Genomic DNA, 25,774 nt, shown 5'->3' with positions numbered 1-25,774 from the left:
ATGTGCTGCCTGGGGTAGTAGTGGAGGCAGATATCATCGTGGCATTTAAGAGACTTTTGGATAGGCTCATGGATATGTTGGGAATGGAGGGGTGTGGATTATGTGCAGGCAGATAAGAGCTGGCCTTGGCATCATTTCCGGCACAGATATGATGGGCTGAAGGGCCGGTTCCTACTGTTTTATAAAGTATAATTACGTGGTATTTACAGGTTGGCACAGCGGGAGAGTAGCATCCTCAGAGCGCCAGAGACCCGGGTTCAATCTAGATTACGGGTGCGACTTGTCTGGAGTTTGTACCTCTCTCTATGACTGCGTGGGTTTTATTTCCGGGTGCTCTGATTTTCACATTCCAAAGTAGCTCAGGTTTGTTGGTTAATTGGCCTCTATAAATAGCCCAGAGTGTGTAGGATACGAAACCAGGATAACATAGAACTAGTGTACGGGTGATCATTAGTTGGTGCGGACTCAGTGGGCCGAAGAGCCTAATTCCACAATGTTCCTCTAACATGGAAGCTTCCTCCCACCCTTCTTCACCTTGTTTTTACTTTCGAAAATAAACTTTTTCTCTTAAAAATATACATTGGAAATACTATACAATCAGTTCATTTCTATATTTGCATTAAACGTACCATCAAGCCAATACATTCTATTTGCAATGAATCAATTCCATTCGTGTGCACTCTTTAAAGAATACCCACAAAATGTTTGAAATGCCATCTTTTTTTTTCATTTAAAAAATAAACTTTTTTATAAATATCCTCTACAAAAAAATACACTGCAAAGAGTTCTTGTCTTTACATTCCTGGTGTCAGGAAGTCTATGCATACATGGCATGATCCTGCCGCAGACTTCTGTATCTTACACAGTCGGGAGTTTATCATGAAGCCTTTAAATAAATCTCTGTTATTCATCATTGGGTGGTGTTGAAATTCACTTGCTCACAAGCTTTGCATCATTTTTTTGCAAGGTCAGTATCAGTAACGGTTCCCTGTGAAAGATATCACCTTTAGTGCAGGAACAAGTCTGTGTTGCTTTCCCTCTGATGGGTCTTGCGCACAGTTTATGCGCAGTGCCCTTGTGCACACGTGTAGCAGTCTGCACTCCTGCATGGGTGGGGAGTGGGATTAAGGCACTTTGTTTATTTTGGCACCACATGTCACAGTAGCACATTAGTTTAGAGATACAGCATGGAAACAGGCCCTTCGGCCCACTGAGCCCATGCCAGCCATCGATCATCATTTCACACATTCTATATTATCCCACTTTCAATTCACTCCCCACACAGTAGGGGCAATATGCAGAGACAAATTAAGCTACAAGCCCGAACGTCTTTGGGATGTGGGAGGAAACCTGAGCACCTGGAGCAAACTCACGCAGTTACGGGAAGAACGAACAAACTCCACACAGACAGCCGCTGACATTAGGATTGAACTCGAGTCTGGTGCTCTATCAGCAGTGCCACTGTTCTGCGCATTACCCACTGCAGTAATATATTAGTCCTGTGTTAGTCTGCTGCCAGGGTGGATTGAAGTTGGAATGGATAAAAGATGTGATTCAGATCGTAGAATACCTGTTAAGGCCTCTGGACCAGATTAGATTCAATCACTGCACTGAGCCGCTTGAGAATACATGAGACGTGAGCTGAAGGAAACGATGGATGGCGATCCATAAGAATGGATGTATGTGCAGTCAAATGTGTGGTTGGTGTTTCCATGACAACAAGGGGATATGGTCTAAAAATTAGAACCAGACCTTTCAGGAATCCAAAATCCAGAAACAAAGAACTGCAGATGCTGGTTAGTACCAAAGATAGACACAAAGTGCAGGATTAACTCAGCGGGCCAGGCAGCATTTCTGGAGGAACAGGCCTTTTCCACTAGATATGTTGCCTGACCCGCTGAGGCACTCCAGCACATTGTGTCTTTCTTGTGCAAATCCAGTTGTGAAACATTTCTACATAGTGAAAGATGGCATTCTTTTACCCAAAATACCTTCTAAACTGCGCAAAATAACTTCTAAATCTGATTTTGATAGATTTCCCCCTCACTATTAGATGTTTTCTAATTGTGTTTTGCATTAATATCTTGTTTTTTGCTCTATTTTATCTCTTTTCTTACGGTATTTGCAGATTTTATGTGTGGTTTATGTATAATTATGTTGTGTGTGTTGTCTGAGTCTATTGTGCATGTGATGCTGCAGCAAGCAGTGTTTTTGTGGTACCTCTATCTTACTGTACCTGTGCACGCAACAATAAACTCAGCTTGATTGTTATGGGGTAGAGGCAGGAAAAGGGAGTTAGTTTGCATGTCCACTGTGGTCATAGGTTTACAGGGCTGAAGAGTCTCCCTCCTCCTGTTCCCATTTGCCACTGTAACATCCACACAGTCCGACTGAATGTCGGTGCACCTTGAATAGCTCCATCGACGTTGGACACAAAATGCCAAACTAACTCAGCGGATCAGGCAGCATTTCTGGAGAAAAGCAGTAGGTGACATTTCAGGTCGAGACCCTTCTTCAGACTCCACCTTCTTTGGTCTCGGCACGCAAATGTCACCTATTCCTTTTCTCCAGAGATGCTGCCAGACCTGCTGAGTTACTCTGGCATTTTGTGTCTGTCTTGGGTGTAAACCAGCATCTGCAGTTCTTGCTCACACAGAATATCTCCATCCTCAGCCTGTAATGACAAAAGTAATGCTTTGTGAATACCATAAAATGAAATGGAAGGATTGCACTCAAAATCCGTTGCTCCAAGAAACAGCTTTATATTCTACTTGAACTTTCAAAGTCCCTGCTCACTTGAGGCATTGAATTAACAATAACAGTCCTCCTGACCTGCATTTATTTTATTCAGTTCCACCATTAGCAATTTCAACAGCTCAGAGGGAAGGGCAGTCTTTGCATTATTAAACTCCGTTAATCATAATTACAGCATATTGTGAAGCATTAGACGGCTATAACTACAGCTCGCAGACGTGCTACCGAAGATATATTCCTGCACCAAATGGCAAAAGCAGGCTAAGAACCATCCAGAACCTTCTAATTGGAGCATAAGTTCGAGGAGGAGAAATTAAAGTCAGTTCTAACCTTTACAAAACTGAATGCAGCTCTGATCCATCCTGAAACCTCACCATTATTTAACGCCGAGATTGTCTCAATTCATCCTCCAATTTCACACTGCAACATATCTATAGAACGAGAGAGGCTGACAACAGGCTTTTCAGCCCACCTTGTCCAAACTGACCATCAAGCACCCATTTTCACTGGCAGATTAGCAGATAAAACACATTGAACAGTGCAACACTGGAACAGGCCCTTTGGCCCGCAATGTCCATGCTGATCATGATGTCGTTAACATATCTCCTCTGCCTGCATGTCATCCATATTTCTCCACTCCCTGCATATCCAGGTGCTTATCTAGAAGCCTCTTAAATGCTATGATCATATCTGCCTCCACCACCACCCCTGGCAGCACAGAGTGTAGGAAGGAACTGCAGATACTGGTTTACACCGAAGATAGACACAAAATGCTGGAGTACCTCAACGGAACAGGCAGCATCTCTGAATAGAAAGATCAGGTGACATTTCGGGTTGAGACCCTTCTTCAGAGACGGTTTTGGTCTGAAGAAAGGTCTCGACCCGAAACATCACCCATTCCTTCTGCCCAGAGATACTGCCTTTCCTGTTGAGGTTACTCCAGCATTTTGTGTCCATGGCCATTATTATTGTTGTATTCTATTACAGAAAGGATTATTTTTGGTTGCCTCTATTATTAACATATTTTATCATTGCTTTTATTTTTTAATAACTGCACCAGACTTTTAATTATGCCGTAGGTTTGAGGTTGTGGGTTTAAAAGGGAAGTTGTTCACAACAGGAGGATGGGTTTTTATCACATTTTTGTTACTTGGTCAACAGCTGTTTGTAGTTTGCTCCATGGGGATGGTTGACCCATAATCAGGATCAAGGTGGAAGGGTTAAGTGGTTGGGTCACAGTATTTCTGGCATTGCCACCTCCACCTAGCGGGAGCTTTCACAGCTCAAAATGGAATTTAATTCCGATATAAATAACATTGTGAGATTGTGCGTCAATGATTTGAAAGACAATGTCTGTGACTTTAGACTTTAGTCTTTAGAGATACAGTGTTGAAACAGGCTCCTCGCTCACACAGTCCACGCCGACCAGCGACCCCCCCCGTACACGGACTCTATCCTGCACACTTGGGACAAGGTACAATTTACAGAAGCCGATTAGCCTCCAAGCCTGAACGTCTTTGGAGTGTGCGAGGAAACCTGAGCACCTGGAGAAAACCCACATGGTCACAGGGAGAATGTACAAACTCTGTAACAGACAGCACCCGTAGTCAGGATCGAACCCAGGCTGCTGGCGCTGTAATGCAGCAACTCTACCACTGTGCCGCCCCTTACTGTTTGGGTGGAACAGGTGATTTTGCATGTGGTTCCTCCAGAGTGCCTCACACCTGCTGGAGACTAATTGATGGAGATTGATAGCACTCATTAATCCCAGACTTGATTACCCTTGGATTACATTTTATGTTCTGCCGGGATCGTATAAAGCCGTCACATAACCCTTGAACACGGGAACAAGAGTAAGGCTTCATCTCCCGTGAATCAGCCCCTAAATTGAGCAGCTCACTCGAGAGTCAAACACAAAATAGCCTCGACCTAAATTGTAGTGCAGTCACAAAATAATGCCACCTTTGACCCAACTCGTCCATGCCGACTAGGTTTTACCCCATGTCCCTCTAACTCTTCCCTATCCATGTACCTGATTGAATGCCTTTTAAAAGTCGCCATTGTATCCACATCTACAGCTTCTTCCTGCAGCACCACCCTATTCATGAAGAAATTGCCTCTCAGATCTCTTTTAAATCTTTCTCCCCTCACCTCAAACATGTGGTCTCAAGTTCTGGACTCCTCTACGCAGGAAAAAGATTGAGCACTCACCTCATCCATTCCTCTTATGATTCTCTATGCTTCTATCAGGTGCCCCTCAATCTCCTGCGCTCCAGGGTAAACAGTCCCCATCTATGCAGTCTCTCCTTGTAGCCCTTGCGTCCAGGTAATATCTTGGTGAATCTTTCCTGCACTGTTTTGAGCTCAGTGACATCCTTCTCATTGCGAGGCAACCAGAACTGCACAAAATGTTCCAAAGGTCTTATCAGCAAGGTATTGTACATGACATCCCAAACTCCGGTACTCAGTATCCTGACTGATGAAGATAAGCGTGCAAAATGCCTTCTTCACCACGCTGTGTGCATCGTTCACTCTACTCCACACCACTCTCCAGGGCCCTGCCATTTACTGTTTAAGTCCAGCCCTGGCTTGATTTAACAAAATGCATCACCTCACTTTTGCCTGAGTTAAACTCCATCATCCATTCCCCAGTTCATTCAGATCCTTTTGGAAATTTAGATAACCTTCCTCATTCTCCACTATGTCGCCAATTTTGTTGCCATCCACAGACATGTCATCCAATGATTCATGTAGGTGAACAAACACCAGGCGATCCAGCACGGACCTCTGCGGCACACCACTGGTCACAGGCCTCCAATTAGAAAAATAACCCTCCACCACCATCCTCTGATTCCGTCCACCAAGCCAGTTTTGCATCCATTTGTCGAGCTTGCCCTAGATCCCATGGGATCCTTGCAGGTCCTTGTCAAAGACCAGGCTGAAGTCCGCGTGGACAACATCCACCGCCCTGCCCTGCTTTTGCAAGTCCTCTTGGTGACCCCATCAAAAAGCTCTATCTGGTTCGTGAGACACGTTTTTCCACACAAAAGGCCACTCTGACTATCTCTAAACCAGTCCTTTTGTGATATGTAGAAAGGAACTGCAATACTGGTTTATACCAGAGATAGATGCTGGAGCAACTCAGTGGGTCAGGCAATATCTCTAGAGGAAAGGAATGGGTGACGTTTTGGGCCAGAAATCTTCTTCAGACTGAATGTAGAGGTGGGGGGGGGGGGGGGGGGGGGGGGAATAAAAACTGTTGGTGAAAAAAGGCCAAAACAAAGCAGGGCCCCCCTCACCCACACTAGTCATCCTCGTTCCACTGTTCGCATCCTTGTATCCCTCTCGTTATCAACCTTCCCCAGCCAACAATGAGCCATTATGGGCTCCACCCTTCCTGAGGTCATCTGTTGCCAGCCCTAAATTATTCTGGTCTTTTCTTGCCTACAAGTCGTTCCCCCCCCCCCCCCCCCCCCCCCCCCCCCCCGCCTGCAGTCTGAAAGGTTTACGACCCGAAACATCACCTATTTTTCTCCAGAGATGCTGCCTGTCCCACTGAGTTTACTCTAGCATTTTGTGTCTATTTCCATTTGTGATGTTGTTTGAAATGCCTGTCGCCTTAACTTGTAAACCCAGATTGGAAGATATTCCTGAGTGTCTACGTATTGCAGAGCAGCCTATTTTCTCTTGAAGGATTCATGTAACAAATTATTGGTGTAGGTCACCTTTGGCCCTACACAACACTCCCCCACCACTCTTTCGAGGCCAGTTTCTATCATGGTGGACACTCTGGAACAGAATCTCCCATTACTCCCTCATGTATAGTGAGGCAGTTAGAACACTATCAGTCCCCAGCATTCATTTGCTAAGAGAATGGGTACTTGATAATATATAGAGCTAGACAGCTTCCAGCTAATAAGGCAAACAGCAGTGGGTTTTCTAACAGATGGCTATTTGAATCAATTATTTCACATTTGTGCAATTCTTGAACAGCTGGAAACTAATTCCTTGACAGATACGAGGAATAAAAGATGATTAATAAAAAGCTGATTTCAGTAGCATTTCTTCCGCAGTCCTATGTCATCTTCAGATCAAAAGGTTGATGGTCCTAGCACCTCAGTAGAATTAAGCAGACAAAGGCCAGTAGCCCAGTGGAACCTTACTGGAGTGTTTCAGAGTTGGGGCAGCACAGTTCATTTTGATTGAAATTTTATACACAAAGTCCCTTCTGTTAACATTTCGGCTTTAGATTTTATGTTACTGTAGGGAGAATGTTCTTTTGTTAACTGTAGGGAAAAGGAACTGCAGTTGGTGGTTTACGCACGGTGGCGGCACGGTGGCACAGCGGTAGAGTTGCTGCCTGACAGCGCCAGACACCCGGGTTCAATCCTAACTTATCTGTATGGAAGATGGACACAAAATGCTGGAGTAACTCAGCGAGACAGGCAGCATCTCTGGAGAGAAGGAATGGGTGACGTTTCCGGTTGAGACCCTTCTTCAGACCAATGGGTGATGTTTTGGGTCAAGACCCTTCTTCACACCTTCTCTCCAGAGATGCCTGTCCTACCGAGTTACTCCAGCAATTTATATCTATCTTCGGTGTAAACCAGCATCTGCAGTTCCTTCCTACACATCTTGCCTGCACGGAGTTTGTACGTTCTCCCTGTGACCTGTGTGGGTTTTCCTCCGTGATCTCTGGTTTCCTCCCACATTCCAAAGACGTACGGGTTTGTAGGCAAATTTGCTTGGTATACTAGTAAAGTGTCCCTAGTGTGTGTAGGATTGTGCAAGTGTGTGGGGTTCACGGGTCGGCTTGGGCCAAAGGGCCGGTTTCCAAGCGGTATTATTAAGCTACACTAAACAAAGACGCAAAGTGCTGGAGTAACTCAGCAGGTCCGGCAGCATCTCTGGAGAACATTGTTAGGTGATGATTTGGATTGGAACCCTTCTTTAGACCAATCAATCTGACCCAAAATGTTACCTATCCAGGTTCACCTGAGATGCTGCTTGACCTGCTGAGTTCCTCTGGTGCTTTGTCTCTTTTTTGTTGTTGTAAATGAGCATCTGCAGTTCCTTGCTTCTACTTCTTACCTTGATTTCCAATGGATTTACTGGTGTTGATCTTAAGATTGAACTTTTTTTCGCCTTCCATCACAGTGAGGAATGCGGAGGAGTCACTGTGGTGGATGTTCATGTTAAACTGTATTTTGTTGCTTTTAGTATGACGGTATGGCAAGTGAAATTCCTCGTATGTTGCAAAACATACTTGGCTAATAAAAGATGATTATGATCTGATATTTATGAGGTTTTGATTCTGGAAAAGTGGGTTAATGTTCTCTAATTTTCCGGCTCATAATTTGTGAGATTTCTTTGCTCACCTTTAAACATTTTCCTTGACGCAGAAGTTTGCTCCAAGTTGATTAATCTATATTTTAACGAGACATGGAACCTCTTATTCTCTTATCATCATTGTAGATTTTGTTTTGCATCTTGCCTAGTGTCTCCATTTATTTTTGCCACATGTGCCAGGACTGTACACGGTAATTTATTTGTGGTCTAATCCTAGCTCTGCTTTTCAATTGCAGTCCTCTTAAAATTAGTCTCGGCGCTTTATATTTTCATGCCGTTGCTAATATGAGAGTCGGGTTTTATTGATTTATGCATCTGAACTCTAGATCTCTTTGCTGTTTGCAGATTTAGACGTTTTTCATTTATTTTGCTGGGATGTAGGATGTGCAATAAATGCAAGACTTTGTTGCTTTTTTCCCCATGAAAACAATCTCAATAATTAACAAATAAGATCTTTTAATATTGCAGTATTGGTTTACTTTGGTAAAGAAAAAGGGGGGGATGTTGCCTGCTTTTTTGTAAGAGAATATAATGGTCCCGACCCATAACATCACATATCCGTGTTCTCCAGACATGTTGCCTGACCCGCGAGTTATGCCAGCACCTTATGTCATTTTTTTTTAGGAATATTCCATCCTGATCCCTTTTATATTGTTCATTTAAGGGTTATGGATGTTGTTGGTAATACTGACATTTATTTTCTGTGCCAAAGGTTTCCTGAGCAGAGTTGACCATTACAACTGAATTAATTGGTGCGTAGGATTCGCCTAAAGGCCAGGCTAGGGAAGGATAACAGATTCTCTCCCCTGAGCATATTAGTGAGCCTGATGAGCTTTGACATGAACCTAGCGGTTTTGTGGTTGCCATTACTGAGTCTAGCATTTAAAAAAAAAAACATATTTATTTAATTTCCTGATTCTAAATTTGCCAGCCACCATCGTGGGATTTGAACTCGTAAATTCATAATTTCATATTTCATGGGAGTAGAAGTAGGCCAATTGGCCCATCGAATCTACGCCGCCATTCAATCTTGGCCGATCTGTCTTTCCCTCTCAACCCCATTCTCCTGCCTTCTCCCCAAAACCCTTGACATCCTTACTGATCAAGCATCTGTCAACCTCTGCCTTAAAAATACCCAATGACTTGGCCTCCACAGCCATTTGTGGCAATGAATTCCACAGATTCATCACCCTCTGTCTAAATTTCCTTTCCAAAGGTGCATCCTTTTACTCTGAGGCTATGCACTCTGGTCCTAGACTCTCCCACTTGTGGAAACATCCACTCATGTTTCTGGTGCAGGTTCTGACTGCTAGTCCAGTAGAGGGAAGGCTGTGAGGAGTCTGGGGGTGACTCATTCACCACAGGATACCCAGCCTCTGACCTGTTCCTCTGGTTGGAGTATTTATGTGGCTGGACCAGTGATTCATGGTGATCCCCAGAACATGTTGAATCTGAAGTAGTATTGCCCTTGTCCATCGGGAGCAAGTTGTTAAGACTCTTTTGTTGCTGATGACCATTGCCTGGAGTCATGTAGAGATACAGCACGGATACAAGAATGAAGAGGGACCATCACTTACTTCGAATGGATTTACATCATTCAGTGGCATGCATTGAAGTTGGGGACTTTGCAGGACAACACTCAGCACCTGTCCTCGTGAATGGATGTGTCAGAGTTGGCAGTGTGGCTGCTGGTAATATTTGCATTATGCAAAGATGAAGCTTGTGAACATTAGGCTCCACCATAGCTCTTGGAATTTAAGTAAGTCAGCACGTATAATTAATTGAGCATACAACCAACCGGTGAGCTTGTTCTCTCCGACACAGCATTGAGGGTGCACATAACCTACAGCTCGTAAAGTAGCCACTGAGAGGAAGGCAGCTAATGCTGTAAATTGGAAGGACCAATTACTTGGTCTATAATTGTGCAACTGAAATTGAAGAACAATAAGATTAAAATCGTATGCAAACTGAACGATTGACATTGTCATTGTACCTCCTTTGGACTTTGAAGATACAGTGCGGAAACAGGCCCTTCGACCCATCGAGTCTGCACCGACCTGCAATCACCCTGTAAACTAGCACTATCCTACACACTTAGGGATTAGAGGACATAGATTTATCCTGAGGGGTGGAAGATTTAACCGAGGGGTAATTTTTTTACACAAGGGTGATGGGATATGGAATGAGCTGCCGGAGGAGGTAGTTGATGCAGGGACTATCATGACATTGAAGAGACAATCGGACGGGCAAATGGATCAGACAGGTTTAGAGCAAATATCCTAGAGCGGAGCAAGATAGGCTACTCCTGCGAAATGCAATGGACTGACGTGTAGTACGCTATGGAGGGGATCATGGGCATTTTTCCACGCCCATTTTAGTAACCTGAGCCTACCTGACCCGACCCGACTCGCAGTGTAATCAATGTTGTGGGGCAACATTTTGTGTGGGTTAGATTCATAAATCTGTCAGTTCATACTTCTTGTCAACAATAACATTTGATTCTGGTAATTGTCTTTTTTAATGTTTTTTAAATCATTTATTTTTAAATGGTTCACAAGCAGTGTTTGAGTTGATTTTGTAGTAACCGGAACCGACCCGACTCGCAGGGTGATTGGCATTGCGGAACTTTTTGTGCGTGATATAGGGTTAGATTCATAATTCTGTTAGTTCATAATTCTGTTAATTCTTGTTAAAGAATAAAATGTTTATAAACACACATACATGAAAATTATATAAATGTATATAATCATATAACACACACAATTATATTTCTTCTGATCCAATAATGAACTTTATTTCAGACTAGACAAGGGACATTAAATAAGAAACATTGTAAATAAGAAACATTGTAAACCTCCCCGCAACTTCACACACACTAGGCCTTATCCCCCCCGGCACTCCTTCGCCTGCCACCTCACAACAATGTCTCCCCCCCCTCCTATGCCCCTCTCCCTCTCCCGCTGCTCCGGGCCCCACACTCTCTCTCCCCGCTGCCCCGCACTCTCCCTCTCCCGCTGCTCCGGGCCCCGCACTCTCTCTCCCCGCTGCCCCGCACTCTCCCTCTCCCGCTGCTCCGGGCCCCGCACTCTCTCTCCCCGCTGCCCCGGGCTGCGCACTCCTTCTCCCCGCTGCCCCGCACTCTCTCTCCCCGCTGCGGATCCAATCTTTGGCCGGAAGCAAGAGGGCGGAGCAAAATGGCAGAACAAGATGGCGGAACAAGATGGCGGGGGCAGGTTGCTAAAATGGGTCATAAAATCGCCCATGAATCCGCCCATGAGCGTACTACACGTTTGCGTGAGAGTAATCCATCTTGCTCCGCTATAGGATCTTTGGTTTAGAGGGGTATTGGCCAAGGTGGGACCAGTGTAGATGGGGCATGATGGTTGGTATGGGCCAAGCGCGGGCAGGTGGGACCAGTGTAGATGGGGCATGATGGTTGGTATGGGCATGTTGGGTCGAAGAGCCTGTTTCCTCCCAATATGACCATGAATAACTTTTTTAAAGAATAAGGCGAAGGTTAACAGATTCTTGATTAGGAAGGGTGTCAAAGATTATGGGAGAAAAGGCAGGAGAATGGGGTTGAGAGGGAAAGATAGATCAGCCATGGTTGAATGGCGGAGTAGACTTGATGGGCCGAATGGCATAATTCTGCTCCTTGAACCTATGAACTTTCACCTGAAGTAATGTCCTCTATTGAGATCAAACAGGGGCGCAGTTTAATTTTAAATTTTAAACACTGCATCTCCAACCATGCGACACCTTCCTGCAGTGTAATGTCCTCCAATAGTGCAGTATTTACAACAGTGCACTGCATTCCCTTCAATATTGATCAGGGAGGTTAACCTGGATTCTATATTTGTGTCTTTGGAGTGAGACTGGAAGCCACTGACATTGGTCTCCAGATGCAATGGTTCCAACCACTGAGACAGGCTGAGGCAATGACAGAAATGATGACTTATTAATTAGTCCTTTGATCGTTTTTTTGTCAGTTGTGAACGAATACAGTTTTCAAAAAATGTGTTGTCAAGGTGTCAAAGTATTTGTGAATCTTTCAGACATTTATAGTCCCCATGGCCTGAACAATGCCAAATGTGTCTAAAATTCTGTCTGGCAAAGTCTCGGAGAATTGAATTGTGGACAAATATTATTTATCCTAGTGTGGTGAGAGAAACATTCTTTCAGGAGGACGTGGTTCTTCCAAAGTTCAAGCTCTGATGGAATTAAAGTTGTGTGTTTAGTTTAGTTTAGAGATACAGCGCGGAAACAGGCCCTTCGGCCCACCACATCCGCGCCGGCCAGTCATCCCCACACCTGACACTATTCTACACACAAGGGACAATTTACAATTTTACCGAAGCCAATTAACCTACAAACCTGTACATCTTTGGAGTGTGGGAGGAAACCGAAGTTCCCGGAGAAAACCCACAGGGAGAACGTACAAACACCATACAGACAGCACCCGCTGTCAGGATGAAACCCGGGTCTCTGGCGCTGCAAGGCAGTAACTCTACCGCTGCGATCATGCCATTATGTCGTGCTCCGTTTCTCAAACTGGGGGATAAGGAGTAACATTTCAGAATGGATTGCTCCATACAGCAGGTACTATTTGGCAGATTTAGAGACCCAGTCACCTCATGACTGGAACAGTTCTGAATACCCACAGGTCCGTGGATAGGGAAGCTTCAGAAGGCTATGGGCTGAATGCGGGTTAGTGGCACTAGCTTAGCTGATGCATCTTGGTTGGTGTGGATGAGTTGGGCCACTGGGCTGGTTCGGTGTTGTATGATTCTATGACTCTACGAGATGACTATACCTTTTGCTTGATGCCCTTGATTACTTAGCATAGAGGACCAGGTGAGACTCTCCCCCTGTGAGTTATCTCCCCCGCTGGAGTTTAGAAGGATGAGGGGGAACCTCATTGAAACTTACCAGATTGTGAAAGGCCTGGATAAAGTGGATGCGGAGAGAATGTTTCCACTATTGGGCGAGTCCAGAACCAGAGGGCATAGCCACAGAATAAAATGACATACCATTAGAAAATTAGATGAGGAGGAATTTCTTTGGTCAGAGGGTGGTGAATCTGTGGAATTCATTGCCACAAACAGCTGTGGAGGATGTCATTGGGTATTTTTAAGGCGGAGATTGACTGATACTTGGTTGGTAAGGGTGTCAGGGTTATGGGGAGAAGTGAGGGGAATGGGGTTGTGAGGGAACGATAGATCACCCATGACTGAATGGTATGGTAGATTTGATGGGCCGAATGGCCTGTTCCTATGACGTATGAACTCCTAAGTAAACCATTTGGCTGCAGTATCTTGTGATAAAGAGAACAATTGAAACTTAATTCTGTTTTATGCATTTTGACAGTTCACTGAGGTGCCTGTTGTGTCACTAATAATCATTTGAGCAATGTACCTCATGTGAAAGGACACAGAGTGCTGGAGTAACTCAGCGGGTCAGTTAACATCTCTGGAGGACACGGATAGATGACGTTTCGGATCGGGACCCTCCCGCAGGTTTCAGGCTCATACTGGGACAGTGATTGTGGTCCATCTCCCCAGCGCCCAGTCAATTTGTCGAGGGGAGAAACTACAGGTGTATACTGCAGAGATTGGCCGAGGGTTCGCAAAGGAAAGCTGCAAATACAAGTTGGTGCCTGGCGAGGTGTGCCATTTACAAAAGCTGCACTAATGAGCTGTTCCTGCTCACTGTAATTACTCACACGTAGTTTACTGGTATTTATTTTAATTGACGTTCTAGTTACTCTGCCAGGTCTCCAGTTTTCCATTTGCACCTGTTCACAATATTTTACTGTAATCATGCAATGCTAGGCTTTATTTACAGTGTTATCCATCTACCGCACTGCTATCAGTGTCATCATCAGTGGATGAGAAGAACAGGGAGCTAGCTGCCTGCTTGTCAGTGAGTAGATGGATGAAAGGCTTTTTTCCCCCTGATGCAGAACCTGTCCTATTCTCTTCAAGAAATCCAATTACCTTTGCAAAGTAGTACTTTTTGGTGCTTAGATGCTATTGTAATGCAGGAATCAGGTCCACCACCGATTTTCCGGCAACTTGTGGTCCGGCATCTCCTTTAATCTGGACAGAATTACGAGAGCACATTTGAAATTCCCCCCGGAATTCCCCCAGAAAATATGGCCCCTAGGCCGGGTGAGGCAGCTGTTCACGACCTCATCGGAACTTCCGTGCCACTCGGTGGATCGAATTTGCCCCTTGTAGCCGGGGCTCTGGAACTCCGGCCCGGCCAGAGCCGGCAGATCCAATCCCATAGCAGACATGCGTGGCTGACTTTGCCATTCGCTTTTTTCAATGCCTGCTGTACCTGCATGTTTACTTTCATTGTCTGATGAACAAGGACCCCCCAGATCCCGTTGTACTTCCCCTTTTCCCGACTTGACACCATTTAGATAATAATCTGCCTTCCTGTGTTTGCTACCAAAGTGGATAACCTCACATTTATCCGCATTAAACTGCATCTGCCATGCATCTGCCCACTCGCCCAACCTGTCCAAGTCACCCTGCATTCTCATAGCATCCTCCTCACAGTTCACACTGCCACCCAGCTGTGTGTCATCTGCAAATTTGCTAATGTTTCTTTGAATCCCTTCATCTAAATCATTGATGTATATTGTAAATAGCTGCGGTCCCAGCACCGAGTCTTGCGGTACCCCACTGGTCACTGCTTGACATTCTGAAAGGGACCCGTTAATCCCCACTCTTTGTTTCCTGTCTGCCAACAAATTTTCTATCCATGTCAGCACTCTACCCCCAATACCATGTGCTCTAATTTTGCTCACTAATCTCCTGTGTGGGACCTTATCAAATGCTTTCTGAAAGTCCAGGTATACTACATCCACTGGCTCTTCCTTGTCCATTTTCCTAGTTACATCCTCAAAAAATTCCAGAAGATTAGTCAAGCCTGATTTCCCCTTTGTAAATTCACGCTGACTAGGACCGATCCTGTTACTGCTATCCAAATGTGCGGCTATTTCATCTTTTATAATTGACTCCAGCATCTTCCCCACCACCGATGTCAGGCTAACTGGTCTATAATTCCCTCTTTTCTCTCTACAGCCTTTCTTGAAAAGTGGGGTAACATTACCTACTCTCCAATCCACAGGAACTGATCCTGAATCTATAGAACATTGGACAAAGATCACCAATGCGTCCACGATTTCTAGAACCATTTTCTTAAGTACCCTAGGACGCAGACCATCAGGCCCTGGGGATTTATCAGCCTTCAGTCCCATCAGTCTACCCAACACCATTTCCTGCCTAATGTGAATTTCCTTCAGTTCCTCCGTCACCCCAGATCCTCTGGCCACTAGTACATCAGGAAGATTGTTTGTGTCCTCCTTAGTGAAGACAGATCCAAAGTACCCGTTCAACACATCTGCCATTTCCTTGTTCCCCATAATAAATTCACCCTTTTCAGTCTTCAAGGGTCCAACTTTGGTCTTAACTAATTTTTTCCGCTTCACATACCTAAAGAACCTTTTACTATCCTCCTATATATTCTTGGCGAGCTTACCTTCGTACCTCATCTTTTCTCCCCGTATCGCCTTGATCACTGTACATGCCCCGAATCCCCGTAGATGGATCCTTGATTAGTACGGGTGTCAGGGGTTACGGGGAGTAGGCGGGGAATGGGGTTAGGAGGGAGAGATAAATCAGCCATTATTGAATGGCGGAATAGACTTGATGGGCTGAATGGCCTAATTCTGCACCGATCACCTATGTATTTATCTGGAGACAACCGAGCAAGGTCGCCCCTTTGGAAAGTGTCTATCTCCTCAGAATCGTTGAAATGACAGCAGGGAGGTGGAGAATCACTCTCAGGGTTATCTCCCCTCGCTGGCAGCCCTGCAGAAACACACATGCATTGTATTTTCTCGGATTACCAGTGAAGGCAAGCAGAACCACTTTTGATTCCACAAGGTATAAACTCACTGTTAATTAGCTCAAGAAGTTGTCATTCCATTCATCTTCCCTAATGCACTCATAAAAATTCTGCAGATTCACTGACACACTTAACAAGAACATACTGTATCATTCATTACACGAGTGGCAATACTTCCCCACATTTCTTGCTGGTCTGAGAGAGCCATAACTCAGAAATGGATAATACAGAACATCAATAAAAGAAGAAGGTCTCTGCACGATAATGTGTTTAAACTTCATTCAGCGCACGGCTGTCAATGGATCCACCAGTCATTCTGGGCACCAGAGGAGACAAAATAAATAGAGGTCCACCTTTATCTCATGGCCTATTCTGCCCTCTCCACGGGCTCTCCACTGGAGTGAATGCCTCAAACAACTGATTTATACAACACTTTTAATGCAGTCAATGCCCAAAGGGAGGTTTCTCAATAAAGTTTTTGTATAGTAATGCAGCATTGAAACCGGCCTTTCCGTCCAACTCATCCATGGTGACCGCAGTCAAGGGTCAACGGTGTTTATTAGCTTCCTAAGTCAAGGGTCAATTACATTTATTTGTTGTATATAAACCGGAACAACACAATTCTTACCACCTGCAGCTTTCGAGGCATATTAAATGTAACAATAAATATACGATGAGTTATCACTTATTCGAGGCAAACCAGACCTTGACAGTGCAAATACCAAAGTACATCCAACAACCATTGTAGTGCCAGTCTGAGGAAGGGTCCTGACCTGAAACGTCACCTATCCATTTCCTCCAGGGATGTTGCCTGACCCGCTGAGTTACTCCTACACTTTGTGTTGTGCATAGTGGTGTAAAGTTCTTTGTGACTCGATAGGGTTGAAATGGTTGCGATTAGAGATGTGCGCCGTGGTTCAAGAACTTTGATGGTTGGTGGGAAGAAGCAGTTCTTGAATCTGGAGGCAACTGTTCTCAAGCTACTGTACCTTCTTCCCGATGACAGCAGCGAGACTTTGGCCATTTTGTCATGTCTCCATGACGTGCCACCTTGTCCCTCTATCCTGGAGGGCATGATAGACAAAGGGACCTGTGACACTTCCATCCAACATTTCCTCCAGAGCAGTGTTTCGCTAATTCTTTTTTTTTTTTTTTTTTTTTAATATTTTATTTTATTAGAAGTAAGTAAAGTCATATGGCACCAAAGTGCCTAATATATATTTTCATAATACATTTTATGTACAATTTTTTTTTTTTTTGTTACATTGAAAAAAGATTAGAATAAGAAAAAGAAGTTAGATAGTAAAGGATAGAAAGATGTGAAATATATAGTGTGTGAAAAAAGAAAACGAGTAAATGAAGAAAGTTGAGAGAGAAAATAGAGAAAAGAAAATAAAATAAAAAAGAAAAGGAGATCATTATTTATAATCTTGACCAACCCTGTGTTTCGCTAATTCTAAAGGTGATGGGGATAGACTCAATGGGCTGAATGGTCACCTTCAATGCCAAAGAGAAAAAAAGATGATGAAACATGGGGAAAGAACATGAATAATTTTGGGTCAATTATTGTGCTGTGCACGGAGGTACAGTGAAAGGCTTTGTTTTGCATGCAATCTAATCAAATCAGATAATACCATACATAAATACAATCAAGTCAAACTCAAGTACAATGGGGAGAGCAAAGGGGAAGATCGAGAGTGCGGAATATAGTTCTCGGCATTGTTGTGCATCAGTTCCAGAGACAAAGTCTAATGTCCGCACTGTGTGGAGGTGAGACGGAAAGTACTCTAGCATATGAAAGGACCGTTCAGAAGCCTGATAACAGAGGGGTAGAAACTGTTCCAGAGTCTGGTGGTATGCGCTTTCAAGCTTCTGTATTTTTTGGCCTGCAGGAGCAGGGAGAAGAAGGAATGACTGGGGTGGGACAAGGCTTTGATTATATTGGCTGTTCTTCCAAGGCAGCGTGAATTGCAGGTGGAGTCAGGTGTGGCGAGCCTGGTCTGTGTGATGGACTGGGCTACATCCACGGGAACCAGGTAAGAATTAGAAGCGTCAGCTGCTGAACGGACTGACAACTGTTTTAAGAGTCTCGCCCACCGCGGTCTCTGAACTTGGCCCGGAGCCACTAGCGTCGACGGGACCCGCTCTGCCAAGAGCGAGAGGGGCCCCGCGAGCGAGGTAGACAGTCGAGAGTATAGGGGACCCATTGCATCGACACCGAAGGGGGGACCTGGCGGTGAGGGGGGGAGGGGGCGCTGAGAATGATGCGGTGGGTAGGGTGGTGCGTGTTTGATGGTATTAGGTGCCTTATTGAGATGGCGCTTCCTGTAGATCCCTCCGATGGTGGGGAGATCAATAACCACGACGGAATGGACAGTGTTCATCACTTTCTGATCATGTCTCTGGTCCCATTTACCTGCATTTGGCCCATATCCTTGTAAATCTCTCCTTTCCATGAACCTGTCCAAATCTCTTTTAAACCCGCAGGAACACAAGAAGAGAAAACGGGAGTGGACCTTTGGTTATTGAGACTGTGGCTGAGCTGTCACTTGGCTCCATGTCGTGCCACCTTGTCCCTCTATCCTGGAGGGGATGATAGTTAAAGGGGATCTCTGACACTGCCGTGCATCACTTGGTGGGCCGGGCAAGGGGTGGGCGGGCAGGTGGGGGGGGGTGGTCGGCGCCGGGAACGTGGCGACTCTTGTATACTGCCGTGGTGAGGTCTGCCTTGTGGTTCTACCTGGTTGTATGCAGTCAAAGCATTTAGCTGTACCTCGGCACATGTGACAATAAAGTAACATTGAAACATTGAATCACGTGCAGGTTTTGAGCAGACTCCTGCCTGGCGCTCATTTCTGGCAGGTCTGATATCAGCAGCTCCCATAAACATGACTGCAGCCACCGGAGATGCTGGTGAATGGCTCCTGACAGGAAGCAGTGACAGATGATATGTTCCAAGCCATGCCCCTAAATCAGTCTGGACTCGCAGCTTTGTGGGGGCTGACTCGTAACTCTCCTGCCCTGTCAGCTGCAAAGGGGATTCCCCTAGATTAACGGAGCAGAACAAAGTAGGAACCTGAGGGGCAACTTTGTTCACACAGATGACATGTATGGAACAAGTTGCCGGAGGAGGTAGTGGAGACAGGGACCATCGCAGCGTTTAAGAAACATTTAGACGCTGTCCACATGGATAGGATAGGTTTAGAGGGCTAAGGGCCGAATGTAGGCAGGTAGGACTTGTGTAAATGGGACATGTTGGTCGGTGTGGGCAAGTTGGGCTGTTTTCATGCTTGGTGACTCTGACAGAGGCAGGAGAGCAAAGGAGTAGAGGCTTGAAAACAACCAACTTTGCTGCACAAAAACCAGAAGAGGCGGCAGTGGCTGGAATAACAGCAACATAATCGAACATGAAACATAGAGACATATACTTATGTATGGTTTGTAGTGCTTTTTACAACCCTAGGGCAGCACAGAGCTCTTTGGGGGCCAGAGAACTATTTTAGAAGTGATGTGCTGTAATGTAGGAAACACAAAGGTGCGGCACTGTGGAGCAGCAGTAGAGTTGCTGTCTTACAGAGTCACAGTCCCGGGTGCGATCCTGACCATGGGTGGTGTCTGTACAGAGTTTTTGTACCTTCTCCCAGTGACCGCGTGGGTTTTACCCGGGTGCTCCGGTTCCCTCCCACATTCCAAAGACGAGCAGGCGCGTGTGTTAATTGTAAAGTGTTCGTAGTGTGTGGGAAAGTGCTAGTGCAGGGGGGTCGGCAGGGACTCAGTGGGCTGAAGGGCCTGTTTCCATGCTCTATCTCTAAACTAAACTAAACAAACAGGGTGAACTGTGAAGTCACTGATGATTTGCAGTGACAGATTGAAATTTCAGAAAATATGTTCGGAAGGTTTGGATGTCTGACCCAATAAATGGGGGTTGCAGTTTTAAACATATTCCATATGGCCAGCAGGTCACTTTAAGCCACTGAAACTAATTAATTCTCCTGAGCAGAGACAACTTGTGAGCTTGCTTCTTGCTGCCAATTCTCAGTGTGGATTGATGGAGAGTCAATTAAATGTGTTTCAGATACTAAGGTCAGCTTTTCTTTTCTCGTTGCCAGGGCCTTGATGCTGCTGGCGTCTGGAAACTGAGCATGTTCGAGGGGGAGGATTATGGTCTGGTCTGGGTGGGAGGTAGTGTGGTGGCCAGGAGGGGTGTGGGGCTGGTGAGTTCCTGCAAATGTCACAGCGGCTGCCGACTGAGAGAGTTGCTTGGATTGGAGGGATATGGATCACATGTTGATGTGGGCTGAAGGGCCTGTGCCTGCACTGTGGTGATCTGTGTTCTATATTCTCTCACACTTTCTCTCGTTCTATCTCTCACATACACACACACGCACGCGCACACACAACAACAGTAGAGTAAGCTGCCTTACAGTGCCAGCTACCAGGGTTCGATCCTGACTATGGGTGCTGTCTGTACAGAGTTTGTACATTTATCCAGGTTTTCTCCGGGTGCTCCGGTTTCCTCCCACTCTCCAAAGACGTGCAGGGTAATTGGCTTCTATAAATTGTCCCGAGTGTGTAGGACAGAACTAGTGCAGCCGGCGCAGACTCAATGGGCTGAAGGGCTTGGTTACATGCTGTATCTCTAAACTAAACTAAACAGAAAGTCCAACATTCACATGCACGATGAACAAGAGTTAGTTTTTTTATGTGCACTCTTTGATTTACTGGGGAGCATTCTTGCCTCTTGAGTTAGGAGGTTGTGAGTCTGGCCCACTGCACAGATTTCAACCCAGACTCTTGTTTGACTCATCAGTGCAATGGTTAGGGAGGGTTGCACAAATTGGTATCCCCAAGCCAGTGGAGTTCTTTGGAAGTGCAGTTACAGCTGTAGGAACCAGGGAAGCATATTACTGCACTGCTTGCTCCCACAAACACCAGGATATAGAGTGGGCCGAAGGGCCTGTTTCCATGCTGTGTTAAAGTGAAGTCTAAAGGTACTGACTTTCCCACCATCCAAGAGATTTGTAGGAGGTGTTACCTCAAAATGGCAGCCAAGGTCATCAAGGACCCACGCCACCCTGGCCACGCTCTCATTCACCCCTATCATTGGGAAGAATACACAGGAGTCTAAAAACCATGACCACCAGGTTCAAGAACAGCTTTCTCCAAACAACCATTATCTTCTTGAACACTGCACACTAACCTCAATGTTGAACTGTGGTCTTTGGTTGCACTTGGGACTTGTGCGTTCTTTTTGCACCAGTATTGTGGTTATTAATTTACCGATGTTTTAATTATTGCATATTATGTGTGTGCATTGTGTGTATAACCAGCCTGTTATGCTGCTGCAAGCAAGAATTTCATTGTTCCATTGTACATATGACAATTAAACAGTCAAGAGTCAAAAGTGTTTTATTGTCATATGTTCCAGATAGAACAACAAAATTCTTACTTGCAGCAGCACAACAGAAGATGTAAACATGGTACACCATAAACAATATAATAAATGATAGAGAAACAAAAAGTTCAGTGTGTGTATATGTCCTCTGGATTTAACCCTCTGGATGCTCTTGACTTGAGTCTCTTGTCTCCTAACCGCACGCAACCTAAACCTGCCTCCTTTGCTTTTGTTGCACAGGGTCTGCCTTCACCCCCTCAGCCTTCCAGTTCGAGCAAGAAGCCGGCGGCATCGCGCACTCCTCTGGCCCGCGAGGAGAGCTGGGAGGAGAGCAGAGAGCAGGGCAGCACGGACAGGGTCCCGACCCACTCCCCTCCCCGGCCCACGGCACATGCCGGGAGCTCGGACCACGAAACCACAAGTACGTGAGTGTTTCCCTCCGCCAGAGAGCGGGGGTCTCCGTTAATGAGCGGTGAAAGCTCCGCTGCGTGTCAGGAGTCGGGGGTTGCTTCCCGAGCCGTCAGGGTGAGCTGTTCGCCAGCTGTTGTACCGAGGCATCTCAAGTGACAGTGAACTTTGAACCCTTGAACTAGGCAAATGTATAACAAGGCGGGGATGCCTACAAGGGACGTACATAGCCTGAGGTTTCACTGTGTCACAGCTTTGGACATGCGGAGTAATATGTCCCTCTGTAGGCTGTGATATAGCTGCTAATATTAGCATATTTTGACTCACAGTCCGCTTATTTGTATCCTTGTGTGCCTTTTTTTACTTCCCTTCCTTGCTTCAAATGTGGTTCCTTGCATTGGTCAGAATGACCCAGCATGTTCGGGCAAAGGTGGCCCTCACTGCTACACAAACGCTGGTCCCTCACCCCAGCCAGTGGAGATATGGGTGACCCCACGAATGGTGGGCAAAGTGTGAGAGGTTTTGTTCCATTGCTCCCCTCCAGCCAACCGAACCACAAAGTGGAACTTTGTCTGGCACCCTCTGTAGGCGTGTCTGCTGACACGTAGGACTCTGTGTTCTGCCGTGTTGCTCCATGGTCCATACTAGTGCCGGATTGTATCACCGATGAGGCTTGACGCGCCCGAGTGGGCTGTTTTGCGTGTGCGGCGTTTGGTTTGCGTGCTTTGCGAATTAGTAGCTGTGGGAGGGTGGACTGCGGGGGCACATCATCGAGCGGTCTCCCTTGGGTTTTCCGCCACAAGGCGTAAAAAGGTTTCCGTGAGTAATTCCAATGTGAGCCACCCACAGGAATACATAACAGGGCAGGGAGCAAACCTGCTTTGACGTTCTTGCCCAACATTGTCAGTGGGAATAATGTTGGGAACAGACAAACCCAAGGTTCCACCCAATTCCAGGGTGTCCGAGTGGGAGCGTTGGTTAAAATCTTTGTCTTGTTTGTGTTGCCGTTGCACAGGTCTAGAATCTCGTCCACCCAGAAACTCCCCATGTCTGTGTGTTCCCCCAGGAGAACGTGGGCAAGTGATCATGTCCACATTGCCCAGTGCCTTTCAATTTCTAAATCGAAGGTCCATTTAATTCTGGAGGCTTCCATTTTCTTGCTGTGGTGGATGTAGAGTTCAGGGGTAAGCGTTCCTCAGTGAGAGAGAGCAAGGTTCTGAGATCGGGTCCCACGAAGTAGTGAAGCCTGGATCAGAAGCCAGAACTACTGCCTCACAGCGCCAGTGACCCAGGTTCAATCTTGACCTCCCAATTTGTCTGTGTAGAGTTTGCACCTTCTTCCTGTGACGACTTGTGTTTTCTCTGCTATCCTAAAGAGACTCCGGTCAATAGGTTAATAATTGTCCTCCGTGAATTCTCTTTAGTGCGTCGTGAATGGATAAAACTGGAGGGGTTTTATTGAATGTAGGGAGAACTAAAAAAAAGAATTTGTGTCGAATGCTTGATGGTCGGCAAGGACTCAATGGGCCGAATGGTCTGTTTCAGCGCTGTATGGCTCCAAATCTATGTAGTGATTCAGGTACAAAAGAAAAGCCAACTACATCTAATCATCTGTTATGAGCCTAGAATGCCAGGGATGAGTGTTTTGTTGAGAAGGTAGGCCTAAAGGGGAAATTATGCTTCTTTTTAAACATTTGTAATATGAGAAATAAAGACTTTGGCTGACCACTATAATGGACACAGCACGAATGGAGAATGTTGAGCGGCACGGTTGTGCAGCGGTAGAGTTGCTGCCTTACAGCGCCAGAGACCCGGGTTCAATCCCGACTACGGGTGCTGTCTGTCCGGAGTTTGTATCTTATACCCGTGACCGTGTGGGTTTTACCTGGCTGCTCTGGTTTCATCACACACTCCAAAGTTGTACAGGTTTGTAGGTTAATTGGCTTCAGTTCAAAATTGTAAATTGTCCCCAGTGTGCGTAGGATCGTGCTGGTGTACGGGTGACCGCTGGTCGGCGCGGACTCTGCATTTCTGGAAAGAAGAAATGAGTGGTGTTTCTGGTCGAGATCCTTCTTCAGACCTTAAGTCAGGGGCAGAGGGAAACTAGATGTATGGAAAAGCAAGGTGTGAAAATGGCAGATCAAAGCAGATGGTGATCAAGGAAATCCTTTCCGCTGGTTTCCTCCCAGATCCCAAAGGTGAGCGGGTTTGTAAGTTAATTGGCCTCCATAAACTGCCCCGAGTGTGTGGACAATAAAGTTGGATAACATAGAAATAGTGTGAACGGGTGATCTTTAGACAGTGAACTCAGTGGGCTCAGTGGGCTGAATTTCCCCCGGGCTGAATGGCCTGTTTCCATGCTGTGTCTGTAAGTTAAACTAAATGTGGATGATCAGCCATGATCATAGTGAATGGCGGGGCTGGCTCAAAGGGCCGAATGGCCTACTCCTGCACCTATTTTCTATTGCCTATTGAACTAAAGGATGGTGCAGTCGTAGCGTTGATGCCTTACAGCGCCAGAGACCTGGGTTTGATTCAGACTATAGGTGCTGTCTGTCCAGAGTTTGTACGTTCTCCCTGTGACCGTGTGGATTTTCCCCGGGTTCTCCAGTTTCCTCCCACACTCCAAAGACGTACAGGTTTGTAGGTAAATTGGATTTGGTAAAAATTGTAAATTGTCCCAGTGTGTGGAACAGTGCTAGTGTACGGGGTTCGTTGGTCGGCGCAGACTCGGTGGCCAAAGGTCCTGTTTCCATGCTGTATCTCTAAACTAAACTAATTGAATGCAGCCATTAAAAGAAAGGAAAGCATTTAAGCTAATCCCCAACACAAAGTGTGCTTCATTTTGTGATCTCAGAATCAATACAGGAAGTGGATTCTAAGAACTGGCGGCTGTAATCTAATCGCAGAGTTGAAAGAACAAATTTTGCCAACTGAAAGTTTGTGATTAGATTAAGGCTCCTTAACCTGCTCATTCATCTCCATTCACAAAAAGGAGCCTGTCGTTCATGTCACGGCTGTGGGGGGGCCCTGGTATTTCCAGCATTCGACACAACAAGTCCTATCACATTTTCACAGCTGTCCCCTGTGAAAGGTTTTCCTTGATGTTTACATGTGGCCACGATTTGAGTTGTCAGAAATGTCCCTTTCAGTGGACAACTGGGATATTGATAAGTGTGTAGGAAGGAACTGCAGATGCTGGTTTAAAGTGGACTGGCAGCATCTGTGGAGGGAAGGATTGGGTGACGTTTCGGGTCGACCCAAAATGTCATCCATTCCTTCTCTCCAGAGATGCTGCCTGTCCCGCTGAGTTACTCCAGCTTGTTGTGGCTATCTTTGGGATATTGATAAGTTGCTTAAAGCGCGCTGTAACATGGTCGCAACCGCTGTTTACTGTGAGCCCTGTTAGAATTCACTGCCTCGCAGTCTTCCACAAGCAAGTCTCTTAGTGAAGTAAATACTCAGCAAATGGGGTTTGACAGCAAATAACATAGATGGCATAATACAAAGGGCAAGCTGCGAGCATAATAGGATCAATTGTTTTTGATTGATTAATATATACAGCGCAGGAACAGGCCCTTCGGCCCACATTGTCCATACTAAACATGATGCCAAAATAATCTAATCTCTGCTGCCTGCACTTGATTCATATCCCTCTATTCCCACAATAGACAAGATATTCCCGAGATAAGTCTGAAGAAGGGTCTCGACCAGAAACGTCACCCATTCCTTCTCTCCAAAGATGCTGCCTGTTGAGTTACTCCAGCATTTTGTGTCTATCTTCGGTTTAAACCACCATCTGCAGTTCCTTCCTACACATTCCCCCTATTCCCTGCATACCTATGTGCCTATCTTAGATTAGTTTTAATTATGGTGGAGCAGCGGTAGAGTTGCCACCTTACAGCGCCATAGATCCTGACTACGGGCGCTGTCTGTACGGAGTTTGTA

General features: G+C 45.7%; 1 protein-coding gene across 3 annotated transcripts in view; it reads left to right on the top strand.

The window, feature by feature from the left end:
- Nucleotides 1-25,774, top strand: part of gse1 (Gse1 coiled-coil protein) — a 507,238-nt gene that overhangs the window by 191,346 nt on the left and 290,118 nt on the right. For all 3 annotated transcript variants that reach the window (XM_033035828.1, XM_033035827.1, XM_033035826.1), the window contains exon 2: nucleotides 21,659-21,839. In XM_033035828.1, coding sequence (XP_032891719.1) covers nucleotides 21,659-21,839 — 181 coding nt within the window. The remainder of the gene's footprint in view (nucleotides 1-21,658; nucleotides 21,840-25,774) is intronic.

This window comes from Amblyraja radiata, chromosome 17 (assembly GCF_010909765.2).
Source record: "Amblyraja radiata isolate CabotCenter1 chromosome 17, sAmbRad1.1.pri, whole genome shotgun sequence".
Taxonomy (NCBI): domain Eukaryota; kingdom Metazoa; phylum Chordata; class Chondrichthyes; order Rajiformes; family Rajidae; genus Amblyraja; species Amblyraja radiata.
Note: the sequence above shows the minus strand (reverse complement) of the source record. Positions and strands in the feature narration are given on the sequence as shown.